Genomic DNA, 25893 nt, shown 5'->3' on the forward strand with positions numbered 1-25893 from the left:
GGCAGAGAGAGGAACATTTTTTTTTCACCCGATCCCGCCATAGTACCACTACTCCAACCACCATCACCGTCGGATTAATCCAAGTTTAAAAATATTGATACAGTGTGTGATCATTAACTGGGGTTGTTGCAGTGTCGATTTCTTCGCTTCTAACTCTACGATCTCATTTAATCACAGTACACTATCAGCAACACAACTTTCTTCATCTTCATTTTCAGTTTTAAATTTTATTTTCGTTACGATTGTTCACCGCAATTTTCAACTGCTTTTTGGCTTGGGCAAGCACCCCATTTTCAGTTTTGGTGCGTTTTAAAAATAAGTTTTTTTTTTTTGTACTTCTTTTTTATTTTATTGCCGGACCTTCATAGCGCTGTCATTCTTCACCATGAACAAGTTATATATTGGAAATCTAAGTGAAAATGTGACTCCAGAAGACTTAGTAAAAGTCTTTGAAGATTGTAAGATTCCTTTCTCTGGGCAATTTCTATTGAAAACTGGCTATGCGTTTGTTGACTGTCCGGATGACCAATGGGCTATGAAAGCTATTGAAACATTTTCTGGTGAGTAACTGAATATTAATAGATTTCGGTCTTGCGTGCAGTTTTAATTTTATTCTATTTAGTGGGAAAGCCGTAAAACGCCTTTGCTAACTTTCTCTAGTAGCTTACCCTAAGTGGAATTTCCACTTTGTTTTTTGAAGATGATGGGATGGATGGATGAAAATTTAGAGAAAATGTATTTCAGTTAAGAGCTGCGTGTGTAAAATCTACGAATGACCTGGGCAACGAGAAACTCAACTTTTAAAGGGAGAGGGGGCGTACCGAGTGATCGAATCCCTCTGTAAATATGAAGATATCGCATACATCGAATAAATGCCTTCATCATTTGGATGTTTGCACGATGGTACTGAAGTATCTTAGTGGGCTGTTACCATATTGCACAACCAAATCCATACATTTTGGTCGAATATTTGCGCTTTAACTGTAGCTGTACACGCTGAATCAACTCTGAGGCATTGCAAGACTAGCTTCTGTATATTCTCCTTTGCTCTTATAGCGTTAAGAGAATACCCCTCCCCCTTGAGGGTAACAGGCCATTAGCTATAGATAAGAACTGCATTAGCTATATACTAGGTTTGTTTTCCAAATTCCGCAGATCATGTTGATGTTTCGTGTTTATTTTAATTTGTGCTTTAGGTACCTGTCAATTCAGAGGTGAGGTATACGTTGCAACAAGGGGTATGACTTCATAATATGTACTTCCATCATTTTCAGCATGTATAGACTCTAGCATAGGATAAGTGTTCCTTATAGCGCGAAGGTCGCCATGCTGTTTGTGTGTTACCATACAGCTCACTGCCAGAATTCAGGGTCAAGCAGCTGTATTACATATTGCTGTAATAAAGATATTGTCACATTGTATTTTCCTGGGAGTAAGCTCGCGAGACAACACTTCTGTAAATACATCACCAACACTAAAGCATTCAAAAGTTCTTCCTCTCGATGTGTCTTCGTGGATTATTACACGACAACAATTCGAAGACAGTAGTGTAGGAAAGGCATTCTATATGTGAATTTCCGCCTTCTAAAGGTTAGTCAGAGGTTACAGTTATTGTACGTTCAGTCGATAATTTAGAGTAAAGCTTTCCATAAACTGTATTCAACGTGCCACATGGGATTTGGTTAATGTTAAACATAATTCAACAATACAATAAACATACGTACAACAGCAATATGCACTTATAAACTTGAACTTTATTGGAAGTTTTATGTCATACCTCGACGATCGTTGTTTTCAAACGAATGGATTGTGTAAGTTAAATCTATAACATTTGCCTTTTCAGGTAAAGTGGAACTGCATGGCAAACGTATTGAAGTCGAACATTCTGTCCCCAAGAAGCAAAGGTACTGGCCATGAGTTTCATTATATTTTCTGCACTTAAATTTTTGCTCTATGCGTTGGTGTTTTGCGGTAGGCCTATGTAAGTTTTAAAAGCGCCAGTTGTTCCTTACTTTGTATAGTTTAGGTCCCAGACCAATCAGTTGTAAAATATATATTTATATCCAGTACACAGTTACCTTTTAATAAAGACAGTCAGCTGCTTAATTGATTTTAATGGTGTGTTCATCCTTTATGTAAGCTACGGTGGCTGTATTTACGGTGGAGGTATTTTTCTATGTTAAATCTTAGCACACTTCAAATTTACATACATTTAAAACGAATAAAAACGCAACTTCACCAGCTGTGTGTAGATCAGACTGATAGAATCGCTTATCAGTTACATGTCCATGTTGTTGCAGAGGCCTAGTTAGGAAGGTTTGTGGCGCTGGTAGTTTTTCGCTTTAAAATTCTTACATCTTAAGGCGTTTCCTCTCGCTGAAAGTCTAAAGAAGATTTAACCTATGGTAAAGTTCAGATGCTGTCCTACAGCACACTTTCTAAAGTTGGTCCTACTTTAATTTAAAATGATATATTGAAAAATGTAGTCCAAAACGAGTTGTCCATATGGCACATTCCACATTCTACTGTTTTGACCTAAACGCTCGTTTTCAAATTTGTTATTTTTGCCATTGTTATGGGAATTCGCGCTTAAAATGATCTTGCAGATATAAACCTTTTCTGGTCTTGTGACCACTTAAGTCACGGCTCACGGTGCGAAAAGTACTTAAGTAAATCTTTACAAACTTAAATTATCAGGTAGACATACATTTTGCCTCTTACTCGCACATGGTTTATTGAAACGAATAAGCTTAAAACTATGATACCACTAATACCGTAGAATTTGGTACTTAGTATGTTCTGAAACAATCGTGTTTTTATGGAATAACGTCAGATCGATGGCAAATGTAAAAGTCTTAAATATTTAATATAACAACTAAGTTATGGCCTCCCCCTCAATTATTTGTACTGTTCCCTCCTCTTACTGCTCTCCCCCACCCCCTCCCTGTTGCTCTTCCCTGATGATTTTTGTTGAAAAAGTTAATGGAGAATGGGAACCCTAACTGCATACGAACACCGTACTGATATATGCCCACATTGCCCTTTTCTGTGTGCCCATGACATCTTGCCTGACGGGGAAGAAAAAGGATCATTACAATAATAGATCAGAGTGCCGATGGCCTTAATGCTATTCAAACAATTTATGGAACGTAGGCCGCCATTTTTGAATGACAACAATATGCTCTGCCCCAAAATATAGGCCTAATAATCACTCGATTACAATTTCAACGATCGCAGCTATTTAGATGCCCTTTAATAGTAGAGGTTAGTGCAAAACGTTTTTATCACATTTTTTTTGGATAGTTTAGTTTATCACTGATTTCGACCACACAATTAATTTTTGTAAATGAAATAAACCACAGGGTAGCAGAGTTTGCTTATGTTTGTCTGAAAATAGATTGACCGTGACAATGGATCGGATGGACGATGTTTAATTTGGGAGGTAAAAATGGAAGAAATTGCTTGCTGTTTACCACTTACCTTGCATAGCTTGGGCACTATACATCTGAATTCGTTGAACAAGGTATGCACATTTGAAATTGATTTTAAATTCCATTTCTCTACAGTTTGGGTAGTCATTACAATCAAATGGGCTTTGACATAATCAGCCCAGTATTAAATGCCTAAACGTAGAATTTTATACTTTTACAAAAGTGGATTGTTTCATTATGCAGACTACTTTAAATGTAAGTTATTCAACGAGCTCCACGTGTTTGCCTCTGAGTCGAGGAGTCAGATAACGTCACTTATGGAAAAAAAATGGCGTATTTACGTTTTGCCGTGGACCTGGGTTTTCTTTGACACATATACACTAAAAGCCTGTCTTGTGGTAATTGTACACAGATAATTGTTGTGATATGTTTTATTCTCAATTGCACTGGTATTATAACGTTAAATATTTAAATGCTGAAATCAGTATAAACCCCTACCATTCTAATTATATGACTGGTGTAAAATAGCTTCATTTTTAAAGGAACCATATCAATAACATTTGGCACATTATCAGTTTATAACAATGTGACCTATAGGTAACTTTTAAAGGCTAATTTCATATATTTAGAAACACAGAATGGATCATGTTATTGAGAGTTTAATGTTTTAAAACAAGTTATTTCATAGAGTGTGTAAGGCACAAGGTAGCTAGAATGTCTTGTTGTATTGTTGTGAATAACCTGTCCAGCTGTCCTTGTTTTTTACTATCCTGCCACTCATTTAAAATCTACCTTTGCTGTCCATGTTGTGATGTTGTCTCCTGTTTGAATGATATGAGATTTCTTTGCTGTTGTGTTGGAATTAATTTTTGAAGATAATGCGTAATGTTTAAGCTTGCACATTGATTGTGTAAATAATATAATTGCTGATTTGTGTTGCATGGGCTGCCTTGCTCCAATATTTCTGCTGATTGTGGCAGAAAGTGTTGCCCCACAACTTCAGCCTCTTTACATAAACATGATGGAGTGCATATGGCTGCCCACAGACTGATACTGTACCAAGTGAACTCTGACCTGCTTCAGAGGAGACGGTTAGATATAAGGAAAGACATGACAATACGGTGGAGTCAGAGAGCCTCTCTTCCTGTACAAGCCCTGTATATTAAAACCATTCCTCCTCACATAACTAGATGTATTGGAAGGGAAAAAAATCTGAGTTTGTACTGACAAGAGCATCAGTATCAGGAGGCATTGCATATGTGAGTCCTCATCTTGGACATAAAATTTACATTTTTACTGAGGATGGGGACGTGCTGAGAGTAAAAGTGTAAGTTGTCAACTTACTGTTTTAGGTTGCGCACCAGCAATTTGTTAAATATAGAATGCAGGTTAAGTGAAAAACAGTAGACTGTACTGTCAACGGTTGTGAGATTGTTAGTTAGTGGAAATTGATTTTATGTGGTCTCAGGGTGATCCACATTTGACTCTTCAAAGACAAGCAAAGTCTCCATTTTTCAAAGTCTCTGCCAGCAGTAAACCTGCATGTAGTGTTGGTAGGATGACTGTCTGAGAGTTAGTATCATCTATGTTAAATTAGCACATTTTCTTGCAGTTGTGACTCTGTAACCTGACATTGCTTGCTGTTTGACTTTGAGTATGACTGAACTCATAAGGATGACAGGATTTCTATTAGGTATAGCCCCCATTCCCATTTGTCAAAAGTCAAAATCAAGTTTTTTTTTTTTTTTTTTTGCATGTGATTGGATAGAAGGATATGACTTGGGACTGTGAAGCCAGGTAGACAGGCATAAATCCATTCCCAACTCCCTGTTTCCAGTGTCTACATATTTTGTCTACAGGAGTGATCTAAATAGCCAGGGTTTTCACACACGTTGAAGTCTTCAGAGAGATGACAAAGAAAGTGCTAAGTTTTACTGTCTGCCTTTTTAACCACCTTTTAATTTTTTTTTAATTTGGGCACAGCATTACTTGTTGATTTTAACAGGTGGTCTCTAGAATTAGTTTGTGACTGTCTAATGTCAGCTGGAATTCTTCAGAACCTATTGACACATCTTCAGTACTGGGGGGTGGGATGTTTGCAAAGCAAATCAGACAATGGGAGAATGCTCTTGCCTTGTTAGCTGTTCATTACTGTAATTGTGTTTGTCTTTTTAAACTCTGCAGTAACTGCAGAAGTTTGTCTCCCAGCCATCACGTATGATTTTAGTTGGTGGGCTCTCAGCAAGGGCATGTAAGTCACAAACTGGTGGAAACTATTATGTGCTGTAGAACAAGGCCAAATGGGAGATCTTGATGATTGGAAAGGCGATAACTCGGCATTTGTTGTGTAAGCAGGAATGGACAAGTATCTTTTACACTGACTTTTCTCACCAGTCTCATTGCTTCTGCTTGCACTAGTAAATTGCTCTCTATTTTAATTGTAGATGTGTAAAAGATGTATGTCCAGCTATTAAAAAAAAGGAATGGCTAAGGAGACACTGAACGCCATGTATGAAACAAATAAGGTGAAAAGCAAAACTGTGTCATACATGTGCTGCTTGATGCATTCAGATTTGAAGTCTGGTTGGCCTGCAAAATGTGATGAAATGCACAATTACACACCAGACAGGCTTTCAAGTATGCACACACACATAAAATTATATGACTGGCCTCATGCAGGGCAGATGATGTGTCATTGTTGACTTGAAGCTGTGGTGTTGCATGGGAGTGCCTCCTGGTACACTTTGCCATTGTTGTGGAGGAAATTCTGAGACAGACTCTGCATGCACACGCACACCTATCAAGAGTGGGTGCTGAGGAAAAGTGCTCTGTCTCTTTAAGAAACCCCCAGCCCTCACAATGTGCCTTCTTCCTTCTCTCTGGTTTGAACCATCTGTCCTGTTTTTAAAGGGGCTCAGTCCTAGATCCCCAGCCCCTCTTCTCATGTAGGGAGGCGGCCTAGCTTCTGGCCATGCCATTGCCACAACCACCCCACCTCCCCCCGCTCCGCTCTTATGAGAAGGGCAGTGGCATGGCGACATGTCTCATGAAATTTTGTAGACATTTATGCGCTGACCTGGAAAAAAGAAAGAGTAAAAATATCTTTGGTTGGGTCTTGAATGGAGGGGTCTTGGTGGCTGAGTTGAGTAATATGAATTTGCCAAACAAATGCAAACTGAACAGAACCATGTCCCTTTCACTGCTTACCCAGATTAAAGAATTGAATATCTCTAGAATTGGTAGAGATATTCAGTCCAGAAAAATGTAAACTACCACTGACATCTAGTAGCCTGCTACAAAGCATATTGAGAATTGTCTTTCTACACAAAAGGGGAACGAAAGCATTTTAATCCCAAAGCCTTTTGGGGAGCACTGATTATATGAATGTATGCTCATACTGAGAAGAAATTCTGTCTTTGAAGTTTGGAATATCTTTGGTATAGCTATATGTCACTCAAGAAAAGGAGTATCACTTCCAAATGAAGCTAGAGTTGGCTTTGTTGTGGCGGCAGGCTAATGAAGGAATTCTGAGAATATGAGGCTTGATGGATTATTCAGGCTGCTGTATGATCAAGTGATGGCGTTTTCATGTGTATACCAGCTGCATTTGGAATTTATGTATTTATGTAATAGAAAAAAGTAGGGTTTTCAGAAGGTTTCCAGACCAAAGCAGCTTTACACTGGTTAAACACCATTTTTTATGTGTATGGAAGTGTGTTTTCAGTAGGACTTCTCAAAGTGTTTGCTGGTAGGAAGCAGTGCAAAATTTTCATGTATTTTGTGATTGTTTTTTTACATACTCATGCATGCAAGTGAGAGATTGTAAATCAGAGAATTTTTTCATCTCTTAACAGTCTCTATGGGAAGACCCCATTGTAATTCATTAGTCTGCCAGGTAAAAGGTTTTAGACATATCTAATCTTGCATAAATTTAGTATTAGTATCTCTCAAATGCAGTATTTCATTATTTGATCAAAATTGTGTAATGTTTGGAAGGGTAAGAAGTTGATTCTGTATTTTCAGAAGCATCCAGAACAGCATCCACTTAAATTAGTTGGAGCTGATCTACCAGGGAGCGCAACCCTTACCTTGCTCCAATATACAGTAATCTTGTACAGTACAGTATCTTGCCTAAAAAGGAGGTATTGATGAAATAAAGTAAAACTTGTCTGTTTTGAAGCAGTCTTCTTGTTTGGAAGACTGGAGTGGTTTGTCTTCTAGACAGACCCAGAATATTTAAGTGAAAACTGGGTTTACTCAAGATGTAGTATTTTTAGTTAAAATGAAAATTGTTTTTGAAGTGACTAATATTGCAAGTTAACTGCTCCCTAAATGTGAAGGAATTAAGAGGAAATACTTAATCACAGCCCCAGAAAAAAAAATGTCTGAATCACCCCATAATATATCACTGTGAAATTACACTTCCTGAAACAGTGTGATGGAAACTGAAAAGCTCTAAAGCTTTGCCAGACTGGCAGGGAATGTGTTAAGTTTTCATTAGATGAATGAGTTATTTGTATGAAAGTGAATAACTGCCTGGTCTTGATAAATTATAATTTGAATTTTTTGATATGGTCCTCTCTTCACTTGTTTTTTAGGTTCTAAGTGTCTACTCAGAATGGAAAGAGTTAAATGCATTTTTTTTTTTTTGTAATTTCACATGTGGGATGTGTAAAGATGCAAACAATTCTTAGCAGTTAATGTATGGGCAAGCTAATGTCAGAAAAGTGATGGCAAAGCTTACAGACTCATGGTGGTCAGCTGAGGTATTGTGGATTTCTTCTGTCAGTACTGCAGGAACACTTACATTCCTTTTTATATGTTTTAGCTTTGGGGTGAAGCATTGATTGAAGCGTGAGGCAAAATCAAATCATGTCTAAGTTTTTCATACATTTATTATTAATTATCCACCTGAATACTTTAAACATTAATTTTGATTGTCTTGAGCTGGTATTTTACAAAGGATCAGTTCTTCAGTTCAGTTCCCAGTGAAAAGTGTATCTTTGTGTATGTGTGTGTGTGTGTGTAAGGTATTTTTCAGAATAGTGTTTTACCTTTTCTCTGCTGTTGTGGCAGATCAGTTGTACAAAGACAGTGGGGTCTTTAAGTAGCAGAAAAGGACAGCAAGGTTTCCCCTATGGCAGAGGGGAAAAGTAGAGGTGTAACACTTGGACCCAAAAGGATGAAGCAGAGGTGTAGTGTAAGACCGAGAACTCTGCGGTACCTTGTGCCCTTAATCCCAGCATGCTAAAGCTGGATTCTGTGGCACTAAGTACATGAGGCGTGTCAGTGAACCAGCATGGACAAACAGTCCCTTCAGGGTCACAGAGGGGGATAAGAGGCACTCCTTGGCCGGAGCAGGCTGTCCCACTCCACTTGCCTGTCCCCATCCCCCTTCAGCCACTCCCAAGTGTGAGGTGCCTGCTTCAGGAAACCAGGGTTGGGGGGAGGGGAAGACAACAATGGTTCCGCTCTCTCTGTTTTACTATCAAACGAATTCCACGGCTGCATTTTGGAGACTTATGAGGTAGCCTTCAAGGGAGCCTACACTGCAGTGCCACGGCTTTGAGAATTTGAGTTTTCAGAGGCCTCTGGTCAATCTGGTCAATTCTGGTCAATCGCATTTAAGATTGTATTCTTGAAGGGTACTTAAAAAGACAGAAACAAATTTAAAATTAAAAAGTAAATTCCAAGAAATGAGGATGATCAAAAGCCAAACACCATGCCATGGTTTCCTTGCCCACAAAGACACTTCACTGTGGAAAAGGAGAGAGAGAGAGAGAGAGAGAGAGAGAGAGAGAGAGAGAGAGAGAGAGAGTGTATGTGTTTTAACTCTGAGTCACGTGTTCTGACCTGCACATCTCTGGGAATTGTTAGGGGGAATATCTGAGAAAATATCTGCAACAGAAATCGTGGAACCTGTTTGTGACCAAGAAGTGTTTCTTGCTACACATTTTCAGAAAGACTGCCACATTTCCAAATTTTAAATTATCAAAAGTGTTCAGTTGCATCAGTTAGGTTTTGATTACAAGTTTAAAAGCTGATTTAGATTTTAACAAATTTTTGTTCTACTTCACCATATTGTTGGGAGAGTTGGAAAAAGAATGCCTTAAGAGAAGGCAATAGATATTTGAAGGAGAGATTGTAGTGGTTTTGTTGCATAATAGGTTGTGGGTGACATTGATGAGAGTTTGAAATAAAAAGGTGGAATGTGTTATCAAAGCGCGATCATTTCTTTCCCGTCCGCCCTCCCTCTTTTGAAAATCACCTTTTAATTTTTTGCTTGTGTGTGAAGTCAGCATTTTCAAATCGAAAGTTTAATTATTCTGCCTGGGCAGATCGCATGATGGTTTGCATCATCATTCTAGCTGTGCCGATTGGTTAGTTAAAGAAGCGTTTATCTTATAAGTTCAGAACTCGGTAAACTTTACAGCACTCCTGTGGTGATGTGAAAAAATACTGCACTGAAGCAGCTGGTGCTTTCCATTTGGAAGGAGCATTCCACATGTTTTCCTTTCATCTGTTGATTACCGGTAAATGGTGCGCTCAGTAATGTCCAATTAATATTGAAGCATACTGTTTGATGGTGAATATACTGTTTCTTCCCAAGATGTTCAGTTTTCATTGGAACTTGTCCTCCTCCTGTCAAGGTATTCCTATTTATTTTATTTCCCACTAAATGGGAGTACCTTGCACGTGCTGTTTGAGTCGTAGCTGTGTTAAATGCGCGTTCATGGTGTATGGGGCTGTTAAGAGGTAGCTGAGGAAAAAAGCATTGCCCTTTGTTGAAATGTATGCAACAACCATTGTAGGTTGCAGTAGCGTTTTAACTAGAGTACTGCATGCTTGCACTTAACAGTCTTGTATGGCCTACTGACCACAGAACAGAGATTCAATAAGTGTTATGTCTACATATTTAGACTTTGTTCAGATTAAACATGGTTTTTCAGAAAGTTTGTCTCTTTTTCAATGACTCAAAAAGCTGAAGTCGGTTTAGGGCAGGATTCAGTTGAACCAAAAAGAGCTTTGCTTTTTACTTGGTTTGATATTCAAGAAATATAGCATAAACATGTTTTGATTATTGAAACTAACCAAACATGTTGTGTGAATAAAAAACCTTACTCTTGCTTCTATCTGTTACTCAAAGGCAAGAACAAAGTGAATGGTATCACATATCGAGTGAGCCTCCATTCATTGTTTTAAGTTAGACTGACATTAAAAGTCAAACTGTTAAGTTGTGTATCTTGAGAGTGTGACCATAATACACCCCAAGAATGTTCCATTGCGATGGCTGTAATGACCTGCTGTAGCAATAATGTGGCAAGAATAACTCACATTTTATTTAATGGGTTAAATCAAATAAATCAATAAAAGGTTTTTGTCTATTCATTACATGAAAACCTAAAACTCAGAAATTAAACTCTGAAAATAAAAATGAGTCATTTATTATGTAATGCTAATCAATCGTTAATGATACTATACCATGTCATTTATATATGCACTAAAATAAGTTTGATGGGTAAAATCAGCATTCTGGGGACACTTTTTACATTTTGAAAATCATTTCCATTGAAAATGGTTTTGCCCCTGAATCTCCTCTTTTCTGTTTGCCAGTAATAGTGTGTTGGTCCCAGTAGTGTAGGTTGCTGTGGGATCCTGTAGTTTCTTCAAATAGCAGCCTCTGCTCCTCCAGGCCCCAACCCCTCACAAACAAATCAAACCAGGGCCCCTCTCCCACCCTCTACCACCTTGCTCCAAACTCCACAGTGAAGCCAGGCTGTGTCCGGTGACCCCCCCCCCCCCCCCCCCCCAAATCCCCAAGCACTCTCAACTCTCATGAGAAACTCACAGGTTGCCCAGCCAAAAACCCTGTGCTTGTAATCCAATCAGGTCAAAGACAATGCAGCAGTTTGTCACTGTGGTTTTATATGGTCACAAAAAAGGGGAAATATTGTTTAACAGGAAGCAGAGTGACTAAAAAGCTTGATGCAATAAAGCACACCACATTTTCTTAAAGAATACAACAGGGCTAGTGCCTCTGCCAGTCGGTCTCCCTGAAATCACTGGAGAAAGTGTGCTGTGTGGTCTGTCAAAGCAAGCTGATGGGGGGGGGGGGGGGGGGGGGAGACCAGGCTCTTTACCCTCGTGCACATGGTCTACTTTTAATTTTGTTATATCAGATAAAGCACAGAGTTTTTTGATTATTTGTTTTTTTTTGTCTGCCTAAAACTGGTCACTTACGTTTCCCTGTTTTCTGCTTAAGCTATCTGTACTTGACTGTAAGACCTGAATCTGTGTGGTGTGCATTGATGAAGCTGAGACTTCATCTGCATGTGCCAGACCATGTGTCACAGAGGTGAAGTATGGTTTGTTGGATTAGGCTATGACCAGGACAGTCTCAGGCAACAGGTTATAAGGAGTGTTGTGCCCTGGACTCAGGCTTCTGCTTATTAAGGAAATGGAGACTTCTATGTTTGTGTCTTTGGACCTGTTTCTTTGCAGCCACTGAGCATGTATGTCTTTAACATTGCATAAGGTTTTAATAGACTGTTAAAGTCTTAACAAATGTTTTTATATATACATTTACAGTCACTGTAGTTCAATAACTGAATTTAACAAAAATGTTTTGTAAAAAAATGAAAGTAATCATTGTTTAATGACAAAGAGGAGTAGTGTTACATTTAATCTGTGTTATTGTCTACACTGAGTTTTATATTAAATATGCAAATGTATATCAAATAAGGGAAATGAACATGGATTGAAAGGAAGGGGTTAGATTCACTCTGAAAACCTGAAACGCATTGTTGTGAATGATTATGTGAAAATGGCTCTCATGTAGAACGCTAATTAAATATGATTGAAAAGACACAAAAACAGAGTGAGTCAATTCCAAGTCTAAGTGAGTACTGACCATTAAAACCAGCACAAAAGACTACAGAGACCTTAAAAAATGAATATGGATTAAGATAATTTGCCATTCAAATGGAAAACAGGCTCTTTTGTCAATCCCATGAAAGCAATGGGAAATGCTTGTTGTGGCGTAGGTTTAGGTGACTGTCGTGGGGGTAAATCACAGGGGTCTGTGTGTGCGTGCATGCGCATGCGCTGGGGCCGTTCGGGAGGCAGTGCTGGTTAAAATGGAGCCTCTGGGTCACATGTCTGCCAAACAGACATGTGCGGTGGTATGGCCACACCACCTTGCACACACTACACGCCAGAGAAAGAGGGAAAGAGAGTCGCCCCACCCCCATTCCAACCCTCCATCCGTTACCACGTGAACCCCTGTTCCTCTCCCTACATTTCGACCAAGCCTTGCACAGCGCACCCCTCATGGTAAAGCTGGCCTTGTGAGTTGTTGGTAGCCGGTTGTCGGTCACTCATTTGTGTGTGTGTGTGAGAGGGAGAGGCAGGGAGAGTGAGCCTTTGTGAGCGGGTGGATGAGTGAGTGGAAGGGAGAGAGAGACAGAACATGTCTTCTGTTCTTCACTTTTGGCCTCTCATTCCTTTTCTCTCTAAGTTTATTGTTATGTTCATTGTTCAATTTTTTCTCATGTTCGCACATGACTGTACTGTCTGTGGGTAAAGCCAAAAAAGATGTAAATAAGCTAAATATAAGTATGAATAAATGAAATAGATTGGGTGAAAATAAGCAATCTCTTTAAAGTGACTTTTATTTGTCTCTCATCAAGGTAGAACCACCATTTCCATTAACTTGGCCTGAAATGCATCTCATTTCAGTGACCTTTTATCACCATTGTATTAAGTATTGTAAATCACTGCTATAGCACTAAGTAGAGTGATTACAAAGTGGATTTTTCAATAACAAACAGGAACACTTTCAAGAGCTTTGCTGTGTGGATTTTAAGTATCAGAATCCACTAGTGGTGGTCTTTGGTCATCGTTCACGCAATACTCCATATATATGTAATATAAAATAAATATATGTGTGTATATAGATATATATAAATGAACATTTTATACCTGTATAATTATATAAATATAAAAAATTCTTTTGTACATAATAACTCTGGTACAAGTTAACCAACTTACTGATTCAGAAAAACATATTCTAGAAATGTGAATTATTAACAATTCAACTCAGTCATTGGAAAATTATTTGTAGTTAAATTATCACATTATCACAACAATCAAATAAGGGAAATGGCCTGCATCATACAGTAATTAATGTAGCAACATAAGCATTTTATTGTTTAGTATTTTCGGACTCAGGACACAGTGAGTTTGTATTTTTTAAATGAATGGCTGTGCAGAGTTTATTGTAAAATTGTAACTTACAACTTACAGTCTTGTTTAATGTTTGTTAAAATGTCCTAAAATGAATATTTGGTTCACATTAATCAAGGCAGAAGATGTTGTGAGGGTTATATTCAAGCAATGAATATCAGGCTGTAACAATCATTATAGTTTGCATGTACAAACATTAGCATCAATATTTGTTTGTGTACAGCTAAGCATTTAAGTATTTTGCTAAAAAAATATTTTTGGCTTTAAACATAGTATTAAATGAACTTAATGCTGGAAAAAAATCCAGAAGCTTAAATGTATGGTAACAATTTTTGAACTGATGAAATAAAGGAAGTTTACTGAGATCATTTGACAATGCAGTCCTTTACATTTTTTTCCTCTTCTGAAGACAATTTTATTTAATATCTTCATCTACATTGTAATTTATTTGTTTTAAATGAAACTGTTTCGATGAAATTGGAGATTCTGCACACTCCTAAGAGCAGGCGCTCTACTTAGTTTTCAGCTGAATTAGTACCATATTAATATTTGGAGCTGGATGTTAAGAGAGTTTGTCAGTCAGGTCTGTGCCATTAAAAGTATCAGTAGCCAATTACCATACAGTGAAGCACTATATTCTGGATATTCTATGGCTCCTTGGGGTCATTCATCCAATCAGGTCTAACAGTGACATCATTTCCACAGAGGAGGAGTGGAATACAATTCAACTGAATATTCACGCTCAGCAATGTTAGAAAAGGGGATGTTGAGAGATTTATTCTCAACAGATTAATTTTGTGTTGGAAAGACTTCAGTTTTTCATTATTGGGGGGGGGGTGTTTTAGAAATGTATTATTAAATCTAATCTTTAAAATCTTTATTGTTCAACCTGTTTTAAGACCTTTTTATGTCACTGGATGTAGCTGGTAGTACAATGTGCTTTTAAAATGCATTCTATAATGAATAGAATTTGTTTTTAAAACAATATTTTTGATAAAGCTGCTGTACAAAACAGCCTGAAGGGTTGATCTTGATAACATAGATAAATAGATCTTTGTCACTTTAACCTGTCAGTGTATACTTATCAGGTCTGGTGAGTTGGGTCTGCATGCATCCCGAGTATGTTTGCTTGGATGTGTGATGTCATGCAAACATATAAGGTTTCATTATAATTACTGTTGGATTATATATAACCTTGGATTATAAGATGTATGTTAAATCAGAAAAGAGTTGTAAAAACACAGAACTGGTGAAACCAAAAGTTGGCAGTTGTAAATTCTGTTGCAGAATTTAGAAAATCACATTAGCCTAAACTGAGGAAAATAGTTTTAGAGGACACACTTATTTACTAATACTGAAAACCTGAATGCAATAACCACTTTAGAAGTAATTAATAATCATATACATAGGCTTACATTTCAAGATGTTTTTTAAAAAAAAAAAATTCATTGAAATGCATGGGTTATGGCATTCTAGGGCAAATATTCAAATAATCAAATCTACCCCCAAGCAATAAGTAAGATTAATGTTTTTTTTTGTTTTTTTGCCATTAGTTAGTGCAGTGTTTTAGGGTCTCCTTTGTAAATATAGGGAAAGAATCAAGTTGGCTGAAAAGTTTAAGAATAAAAAAATGAAATTAATGCATATATGTAGTTATAATTAGTACAGTTAGACTAACAGTAGTCTTAATTCCAATTTACATGAAACACACTTCAATTATCTTCATACGATAATTGTTCAATACAGTTTACACAGAGTCTATGCATCAACACTTGCATATGTAATACATGGAGAACTGTACATATGTATTGTAAGTGCAATAAGATTATATGTTCTTTGACCATGTAAAAAGTTACATCAGATTCATACCCCATACATTATAGAATGTTTGACTGTGTTTTTTTCTTGAATTTAGAAATTGTATTTTCAGTTAGGGGTTTATAAGAACTGTAATCCCATATTTTGAATATCAGATGTTGTTTTCTTACTGTCATACTCATTGTGGTTGATACAGTTTTACTTAATGATTCCCACAATGGTTGCCTTGCCCTGTATCCAAATCACAAATCTCATATCAAATTTCAGTGTGACAGGAATAAATTAGTCTGCTCTGCCACACGCTGGGTACAATGTAGGGTTAAAAGATTGAAGGCGTGCTGGTACATTAAAATTTGTATAAATGCACATATGAACATATGGTGTCTAAGATTACTGAGTTTTCATTAAGACAATAGTAAGTTTGGTGGTGTCTAGAAGTCTTTGAATATGTGGCTATTCAGGTCCTTTTCCATTGAATTTATTGGGGTCTGGCAGGACTCAATGCTTATGTAAGTCCTATGAAACCAGTGGAAGTAGACCTGTTCAGTTAGCATTCTGTGGAAAGATCTCTGGACTCTGCAAATAACTATTCAGTTGTCCTTTGGCTGTATGGTTTTATTTAATAATTTAAGAAAGCAGAAAAGGCCAAGGATTAGTCTTTTTATATTTTTAATATATTTGCTGTGCGGGTAAAGAGAATCTCATTCAGGTCGTATTTAGATTCTAAGGCTTTGTTTTCAGATCACGACAGCACATGCCATTTGTTACGATGTAGCTGTACATAAAAACGTAAAAGAAAGGGGGTGTGAACAAGTTAATGTAGCAGGCATTCACATTATTTGCTGAAGTTACCTTAACCCTTGAAATTGCCTGAACTGTTAGTATTTACCAGATTCATTCAATCAAAATTAAGGCAAATATAGCCTTGCACTTGAAAAGCTTGAAGTTATTATATGTTATTTTGTTATCAGCTGTCAAAGTTATTTTGTCAGTGAAATAAGAACATGGATTGTTAAAACTGCTGGTTAATATTTAAATTTGCAGTGAAAATTGTATATATATATAACAGCTAAAACAGCACTTGCAGTGATAAGATTTGCAAAGTTTACGCATATTAGGGGGGAGTGAGGAACAACTTTTTCATTTTAAAATTATAAGCAGGTTATGTAAATAAACATCCTGCATACTGTGTGTGTGTGTATAAAATTATCTCTTTATATTAACTGATCTATATTTTGTATATTAATATTGAAATAAGTTTTCCTTTCAGTGTACTTTACTTTCCTTTCCTTTCATGTGTACTTTATCTCTTTAGAAATGTTCCTTATGAACTTCTTTTTGAGTTCCTGTCATACGTTTTGATTAGACAGCCTTGCTTGACACGTTAAAGAGGTTCTTTGTTATGTTTTTTCCTTGGTTTTCTGATTCGTAAGGGATTCTGCATAGAATAGTCAAACACTAAAGGTCTTTCGCTAGTTAAATTTCCCCAAACAAGTGTGGCAATATCTTTCAATTCTAATGATCTTTAAAAACACATAGAATCACTGAGTGCATTGTCATTTTATATGATATTGTATTTTCCCCTTTAGCTACAACTTTACAAAGATGAATGAGGGCTGTCTTTACACAGCACGGTACGACAGTGGATACACAATGTCAATAACATATTTCATTCCTTGTGAAAATTTGTGATTACTGTGTCCCTCAGCATATACGTTTGATTGAATTCGATTTATGTCTCGAAACGGTCAATGTCTGTTTTAAAAGTAAAGGAATCGGTGCCGATTTGCGTTTTGTTACCATTGGGAAATCATGTCTATTGAGTTTGGCATTTTAACGTTCGATTACGTTACAGTTTGGGAGTTGCACGCTCATTTCAACTAACCATTGAACGCATTTTAAAAGACACTTTCAAACCATAACACCGTGAAAAATGCATGTTATTTCTCTGTGCTGTTGTTTTCTATAAAAATGTGAACAACATTTTGTAGACAAATTCTGTTCATTTCCCCTGTTGCTGCCATCACCAGTATTCTTGCGCTTCAAGGATGTCTACTCGTTTTCTTCTCACACACCCCTCCCCCCCTTCATTCTCTCAGTCTCTCTCTTGGGTAGGCGGTGCAAAATCTCTGGGCTCCGCCTATTTTACGTTGCTGTAGTAGTCTCCAGTAGTTTACTGACTTTGTGAATGAAAGCAGGTTTTCCCTCGTGGGCAATGTAGGGCAGGAGCGATCCGCTTGCGAAGGATTGCAGATCGGTGGGGGGAAGTTGCAGGGGCAGCCACAGTGCTGCACGACTGGGAAAACAAGTACGGGGCTCTCATGTATGATCATGCCCCATCCCTCCGCGTTTCACAATCTCTGAGAGAGAGGGGAAATGAAACTAATTACTAAACCCGAAATTCCATCCCTCGAATATCGTTATTCTACGTATATTATCGTAATTCTTTATGTGTCAAATCGTATTATAAATATTCCACAGAGAAATTGTTGAATCACCCTTTTTGCGCAGATTATCTCTGTAACATGCGATTGTATACCACCTTGAAGACTTGGGGCTGGCATTACCAAAGCGGGGAACTGTAGACGCCATTCGCTGGTTGCCCGTCAATTTGTGTTGTTTCTTATGGAAATTTGAGTCCGCACAGGTTTCACAGCGACATATGAACATATGCGTGCCTGTTTGAGCCGCTGCTTTGTCAGCCTTAAAAAGTAGCATACGTAGGCCTAATTGTGGGTTAAATAATGCCTTTTAACGGCATACAGCATGCATATGTGCCAACTACATTTTAAATGCCCCTTTTCTCTTACAGGAAATTTCACTACAAGCATGGGCTACTAAGTTTTTATTTCTTCACAATATCTCGTGTCCACGATACGTTGTGCGAGTACTGTGCAGAACAGCGCGTGACTTAGTGATTCATTGCGGCAATTGGGCGTAGTCAAATCAACATGGCTGCTCGCCTTGCTGTATGTGTGTGGCATGCCAGGGGTCGCGTATCATGCGTTGTTTGAAACCATCTTTGTAAGATTCATGCATAGGGAATCGTCGTTTCCCAAGATCTCTGAAATGGGGGCATACGCTGTTTTGTTTATCAAATGTCTATCTATGGTCCTATCCGTAATAAGTGAAAAATGAATGAGAACACCAGTCATAGGAATATCAGATTTGAAGTTAACTTAAAGTTAAAACTTGCGGCCGACGGGTGGGGGGAGATATGCCGGTCTACTTTGTGGGTTAATTTATTTTATTATTAATCATATAATTACATATGTTTGACATTTTGCGTCATTTTAATGGCCACGTACGGTTTTTCTGTTAAGAAGACTTCAGATAAGTCTACACATATTAGCTATTTTTTAATGTTGGCTGCTGTGTGGTACTGACTTTGCATTAAAATAAACAATAATTTCTGAGGCAAAACACCCTTCATTCGTCTAAACAAATAAGAATATAGAAAATGTATTATACTCTTGGAAATCATTAATATTAAGTGGATTTTTAAAGTATAGCCTTAGAGGGACGTTCTACATCTAACTTAAGTTTGCTGAATAAAAGTTTATAGAATAAACAATAATTAACAAACAAAGCGAGATATGACGACGCCTAAATGATATACACGCACAAGGAACCTAATGACAATAATTTAATGATATCATTGCTCCCAATGTGACTTTTTGGCTATAATTCCTTTATCGAGTTGATTCCAGAAAATGCTTGCAAGTAAATTATTAATATATTTGAGTTTTGACTCTATATTTAAAATAATTTTAGAACGGATTCTCCGAAGTGTATGTTAGACTACTTCTCTTCATTTCTGTTGTAGGCTACTTCTCCGTAATTAATTATGACCGGGGAACGTTTGGTACGTAATGGTATCCTTTATTTCTGTCTTACGTGGGATTCATACCTTTGGAAAGCGACGTATCATAGACCATTTCATTACATGTTTCGCTAAACCAACATTTAGTTTTTTAATATATCCCAAGCCTTTATTTTTTTCGCTCCTCTCCCACCCATGTCTAACCATATGACTGCAGCATGCTACTCTCATGACGTTGACATAACACACAAAATGGAGGCTCTGCTGTCTGCCATCTTCCCATTTCAGGGAGGTCATTGAGAGCAGCCTGAACTTAAACTACGGCGACGGCATATCCCCACCACCCTGCTTAAATGGAATGTAGAGCTGTTGTGTTCGCCATGTCTTCCTTCTCCACACCGACCAACCTCGCCCAGGATTTCTGGGCGAACAACATTCGCGTGCATGCCTTTAAAGCTCTCTCTCTCGCTCTCTCTCTTTCTCTCTCTCTCTCTCTCTCTACTGAAAAAATGTCCGCGTAGCTACAAAGACACGGGCTTCAAATACGCCACAGACGCAAAGAAGCACAGAGCAGTTATGTAAAGTCTGACGTCAGGAAGGGTTTAAAGTACTGATCCTGCTGTGTTTTTGGACGTGCTGAAACGAACGTTACCCACTAACGGGCAAATGTACATGCATTTTAAATATCGCTTGTGTGTGCCAGAATTCTTGAAAGCAAACATTTTTAGAGGTTCAGTTTATTTAAGAAAACATGATTATACGATAAGAAATACGATAATGTAATTATGTGTGTGTGTGGATTGTATTTACTCACCATAAAGATACTATGAAATACTTAGGCTTGGATAGCCAGGGCCACATCCAGGGTAAAATGGGTATCAGTAGTACAATGTATCCAAAATGTTTGCACTGGAGTTCTTATTGATACTTTGGACATAATCAGAAACTTTTTCAAGTAAGGGAGAGCCCTCCCCCCAACACAGCCCTCATACTTCTGCCAAAGCCATAGGCCCTTTGAAAGTCCAGTTGTTTGCCACCTTGACTGCCCCAGGGCCTTTTTAAGCTTAATACAGTAACCAGAGCATTCCAAATCCAGTGAGGGGTCAGGGGTTGATGGGAAGGTTGGGATATTATCAGCTTGTGTGATGGGAAAATAGGAGGGAAATACTGTCACAGTTTGTGGGCAGCAGCTAGCTTTTTCTTCTTGTTTCCTCTCGGTAGTTGTGGAATTTGGTATGCAGGAAAACAAGTAAAAGATAGCAAGAGGAGTCAGGATGGGGTTACTGACGTGACACTGCAAGGAAGAGAACCTGTGTTTCTCTTCCACTGTGACTGTTGCAGAAGCATATTTCCCTTTGTAGATCTGTCTGTGGAAGGGACAGAGAGGATACTGAGTGCCTTAGCAGCCAGCTGTGTTAAAATTCCCAAATGCTGCTCATCCTGATCACCTCCACACGTGAGCAGAAATGTGGAAAGTGAAAGCACTTGGATGTGTTGTCACAAGGGAATCTCCATATTTGGACAATTGATGTTGTATTCCTAGTCAGTGTCATGTTGTCCTCCTATAGTGGAGGAGACATAAGATGAATGTATGCATGTACATCTTAATATTACAACCTGGAGTCAATCCTTAAGATCCCCTTTAGTTGTGTTACCCAATGTTGGTAATGGAAAAGTGGGTTTTACTCATTTAGTTGTATTCTCCACAGAGTTGCTGTTTTGACTAGAGTAAAACATAATGTGTTGATGGGATGGGAGCAGATTGGCTTTAAGATGCGTATAGTTGAAGTTGGATGTGTCATTTTCCTATACTAATCTTGCAAAAATACTGAATACAAGGCAAGTGGCAGATATATTGCAGAGCAGCTAATTCCACTGTTGGACAAGTTAATATAAGAGGAGCAAGTGTGATCTATCAGTGGTTTTCACTTCCTGTTTCTGTCAGTCATCCAAGGAAGCTGATCAATGATTGCGTATAATTGTGTCAATATCGTGCTGCTTCTCATTACAAGTGATTAATAGAAGAGATGTTCACTCTGTGTTTGTCCAGTGCTGGAAATATTTGATCAGTGTAGCTGAGCTGTGTTTTGATTTCACTTAGATCCAAGATGTAAAGAAAATTGGTAGTGGGTATAAATTTTGGGTTCAGATGGGCTATCGTTATATGCAGTTGTCCAATGTGTATGGTTACACAGCCCAGCTTTGTTTTGAAATGCCTTTCTCCTCTGTGAACCACCCTTAACATTTCATTAAGTGCTCATTGTAGTCTGCAGTACTTTTTCCCCTGTTGGCATTTGCTACGTGCTATTGTTGCTGGCAGCAAGTCCTGGCAGTGGTGTGCAAGTTATGTAAAGTTACATAATCAAATGTAAACCATCCTTTCTGAGCTGATAATTGCACTCGAAGTACATTCAGTGCATTGTGCCACCATACTTTGCAGTCATGTATGTGAGCATGGCTAAAGGCTGCCTTTACAGTTTGGCTCATGTGACACATTGGAGGCATTAGCAGATGACATTATGATTCATTTGAAGATTGTTACTAGGTGTTGTTTTGTAATGTGACTTATGTGCTGTGTGTCTTGGCTAATCTCATTCCCTCCCTGTCCGCCATCTCCCTTTCCAGTCAAAAGTGTAGTGTATTTTCCTTCCACTCTTCTCCCCTCACTTGTTTTCCCATCACCTCTTCATGACTTCAAGCTGTTTAAGCACAGGATATTACCTCCAACAGTGTCAACAAAGATCACATGTGGAAAAGAAATCTTTTATAGCCGTAGGGTTGTATCATGATAACCATTTTGGGCCTTTGCACTTACACACTTAGTTTCAGATTACAAGTTTATTGGTGCCTGGATCACCCCCATTAAAAATTAACCAGCCCCTTTTTAATTGCTAGGTTTTTAGCACCTAGTGTTTCATTATCTTTTGACTGTGAACTTCAGTGGTGCGTAGGTTTACTTCTTGTAAATTAAGCCTATGTTATTATGTATTTATCAGTCAACACTCTTACGCCATCAGTTTGTTGCTTGGGCGTTGGTTTAGTATTTCCAACACACCCCTATGACCTCCTCCAGTATGATCAGCATGCTAAATAATGTTAGTAAATCCAAATGTTACTGCTTTTGATGTCAGTCCTCAATGAAGTTGGCACCTTTGGATCCATGGGTGGGTCACATTTCTCAAGACCTCAGCTCTAGTGTTCATACAAGGTTTTGAACCTGTAGCCCTTCGGGGTTGTGCTCCAGTGCTACAACTTCCCTCCCAACTGCTACGCTCTGCTACTGAATGGCGTCTGGTGGTCCCGTTGCATCGTGGCGCAAAATCACTATCCAGAACTTTCTCTGCTGTTGTCCCCCTATGAGTCCCTGCCTGTCTTCAAGAAACATCTGAAGACACAGCTCTTCCGCTATCACCTGAACACCTGAAACACTGCCACCTAAAAGAATTTCTCATTTCTCAACACTTTCCCTATTTAAAAAAGGAACAGAAAGTGTAATCTAATGCTGTAATGCACTCGTTGTCTCTACCAGCTAGCTTGTACCTTGTCTGGTCAACCATTGAAACCTGGTTATGCAGCGCTTCTAATATTGTTGACTCTAGGGTTTTTTTGCTTGTGTTGTACTCTGCCTCAATTCTAAGTCACTTTGGATAAAAGCATCTGCTAAATGAATAAATGTAAATGTACAACTGCAGATTCCAGCTTCCCAGCACTTACATTCACATTTGTGATTCAAGGCATTTGCAGAAATTCACCTTCTCAACCAAAATGGCAATCCTCATTATTATGGTTGTGGCTTGGGATGCACTTTTGGAATTATGTCTGAAATACACAGACATACACCCCCCCCCCCCCCCCCAAGACCTGTCATTGATCATTTCAGATGATTAGTTTGGTACATTACATTAAATGACATTATTGGCATTTAGCAGACACTCTCATCCAGAGTGACTTACATCGATTACAGTCGATTACAGTTTTTTTTTTTTACAATGTTTTCCATTTATACTTATATTTGTATTATTCTTATGTTATGGACCATGCTGCCCCTCACTTTTGATTTTGGGGAATTGCAGTTTGCCTTGCTATCATGGTAAATGTATTCCTTGAAACAACATTTCTGAGATCCTTTTTCTGTAGCAGAAATTAGATGGGAAACATGCACAACATTCTTTGCTTCTGTGTTGGATTGCAGTCATAGACCTCTGTTAAAGCTGGGGATGAATTTTTAACCACTAGCTATGGTAATTAATCATTTCAAGCACAGTATTCATTGTAGCTCTCTTTGAGCAAATGCGTAATCTGGTATTATTGATGTTAGTGTTTTTGGTTGATCTACACCATGCTGGACCTGGCGATACTAAAGACTTGAGAGTTACACCTGCTATATATAGTTATCTCCAGTGTTCATGCTCTTTGAAATCTTTATTTGGATAAAGTTAATATTGTTCCTTGGTAACACATTCAGGATATTGATGCTGACGAACTGGCTAATCCAGATGACATAGCCCCTACTTAGCTCATTATTAATTTTTTTTGTTTTCTGAATATAGTATACTTACAGTGGACTGTCTTTGATGAAAAACAACATTCCAGCCCAGTATTTAATATGTATTAATCTTTTCAGCCAGTCATTGTAAGGTTATGGGCAATTTACATTGTAGCTAACACCACCGTTTTTACCTAGAACAAAAAGGAGGGAATCTGTTTTTTTTTCTTTTCCCTTGAAAAGGGATTGAAGAAAGCAATCATTCAGCTCTGTGTTTGTGTGTTTGTAGGTAGACATAAATAGCCTCCAAGGGTAATGCCATTATATTCTCATTCTGATTCTCTACCCCACACTGTAACGCACACAAAAGGAGACAGACTCTTGATTCTTCTTCTTCTTCTTCTTTTTTTTATGTTAGCCAATGAACTCATGCAGCAGAATCCAGCTACTCTCTGACTTTACCCTGAGATGGTGGCAAGGATGAATGTAGCATGAATGTAAAGCATGTAGATAGGATGTCTCTTGTTTAGAGGCATGGCAGATCCTTCTTTTAGTGAACTCAGAAGTTAGGCAGGGAATGGAATCTCTGTCACTCCTGCAATATTCCACATTCATATTCAAGGGAGGTAATTCGACCCTTATACCTAGGCAGAGCAATATGTAGTGGCTCGTGTCAGTTCTCTTCCATTACTTTAGTTCTGTTGTGACTCTAGGTCACAATGCAAACTTTTCACATACGTGAAGTAAACATTCTTCGTTTAAACAGCAGTTTGGATGGTCCTCAGTGGTTTCAAATTGGTCAATTTTGCTGAAATCAGGACGAGTGAAGTAGAAGGTAGTAGTATTCTTCCGTTCAAGAAACCATCTTTGACCAAGTAACAGTAAATCAGATGCAGAGATGAATGTAACAGCTACAGGCCTTCCATACAATGAAAAGTTGCTCTTTCCACAGCATCCCTGTTGTCCTCATAAATGGACACGTGTTTGATTATCAGTTAGTTTAGGCTTTGTTTGGATTGAAGGATTTAACGGGAGCCATGTGAAGATCAAATGGAAATTTTTATGTTTGCATTCAGTTGTTTCCTGCCCTCCCAGTTTTGATTTGCATGCAATCAGACGACAGTCTATAGCGAACAACTTGTGAATTACTCAACTCCTCTACCGGTGTTGAGAAAAAGTGTTTTTCTTTGACTTCAGGATCCTGATCACAAGCTGTCCTCTAAAGTCTAATTAGTTTAGGGTGTCAGTGGTGGGCCTCTGTTGTCTCTGTTGTCCCCTGTTGTGGTTAGAAAAGAAACATTTTAAGCACTGTCACACCACCTTCTCTTGGAGATATTGGCAGCTGGCCCATGGTCAACGTGGGCAGCCTTATGTGGGAATTGGCCTCTTCCTCCTCTGGACAGCAGTACCTGCTCACACACTGTCATAGCACATACATTTAGCATGTTCCATGATACATTTCTCCACATTCACTCCTCCACACTACAGATAGCTTGCACAGCTGTCAGCAATCGAAATAAATACTGTTCTGCTAATTGTCTGATCGTGTTTGTTGTCAATGGGCTGATCTGTGAGACCTCTGAGATCCCCACTGCTGACACCATCTTACAGCTGATATGTTCCCTGTCTGCTCTTCATGGCACTTTTGTTACTTTTGCCAGCTGACCTGAACCCCTTTCCTCACTCCCCTCTGAACTGTGCTCTGCAAATGCTCATACCCTCAAGAGTGGTTATTGTATAAATCAATTAGTTATCATATTTTTATGTTTCATATTGGCTAAAAGGGTTTGCTTCTGAAATGCAGCTTTTTTAATAAGATCTGCCCTACAAGTAGTTTGCAAACTATTATTTACACAAGCAGAAGCAAAGGTTTTTTTTTCTTCTCCCTGTCATTCCTTTGTCTTTAGTAAATATTGCCCAGTTACAATGTTTTTTCCATATACTCACTTTTGTGTGGCTCTAGTTCACACAGTCTTACTAATACTTTTGGGTTGCTGTGGTCTGCACCACAAGGGGATATGAGGTAGTAGTGGAGAGGTGGAGCAGCATTTGGCATGGCTCATTCTCTTTGGTCTCTTTAATCTTACTTC

General features: G+C 38.3%; 1 protein-coding gene across 1 annotated transcript in view; it reads left to right on the forward strand.

The window, feature by feature from the left end:
* Positions 1-25893, forward strand: part of LOC118778075 (insulin-like growth factor 2 mRNA-binding protein 1) — a 46782-nt gene continuing 20889 nt past the window's right edge. Inside the window, exons 1-2 of the mRNA XM_036529411.1 lie at positions 1-560; positions 1844-1904. Coding sequence (XP_036385304.1) covers positions 386-560; positions 1844-1904 — 236 coding nt within the window. The 5' untranslated portion in view covers positions 1-385. The remainder of the gene's footprint in view (positions 561-1843; positions 1905-25893) is intronic.

This window comes from Megalops cyprinoides, chromosome 1 (genome assembly GCF_013368585.1).
Source record: "Megalops cyprinoides isolate fMegCyp1 chromosome 1, fMegCyp1.pri, whole genome shotgun sequence".
NCBI lineage: Eukaryota > Metazoa > Chordata > Actinopteri > Elopiformes > Megalopidae > Megalops > Megalops cyprinoides.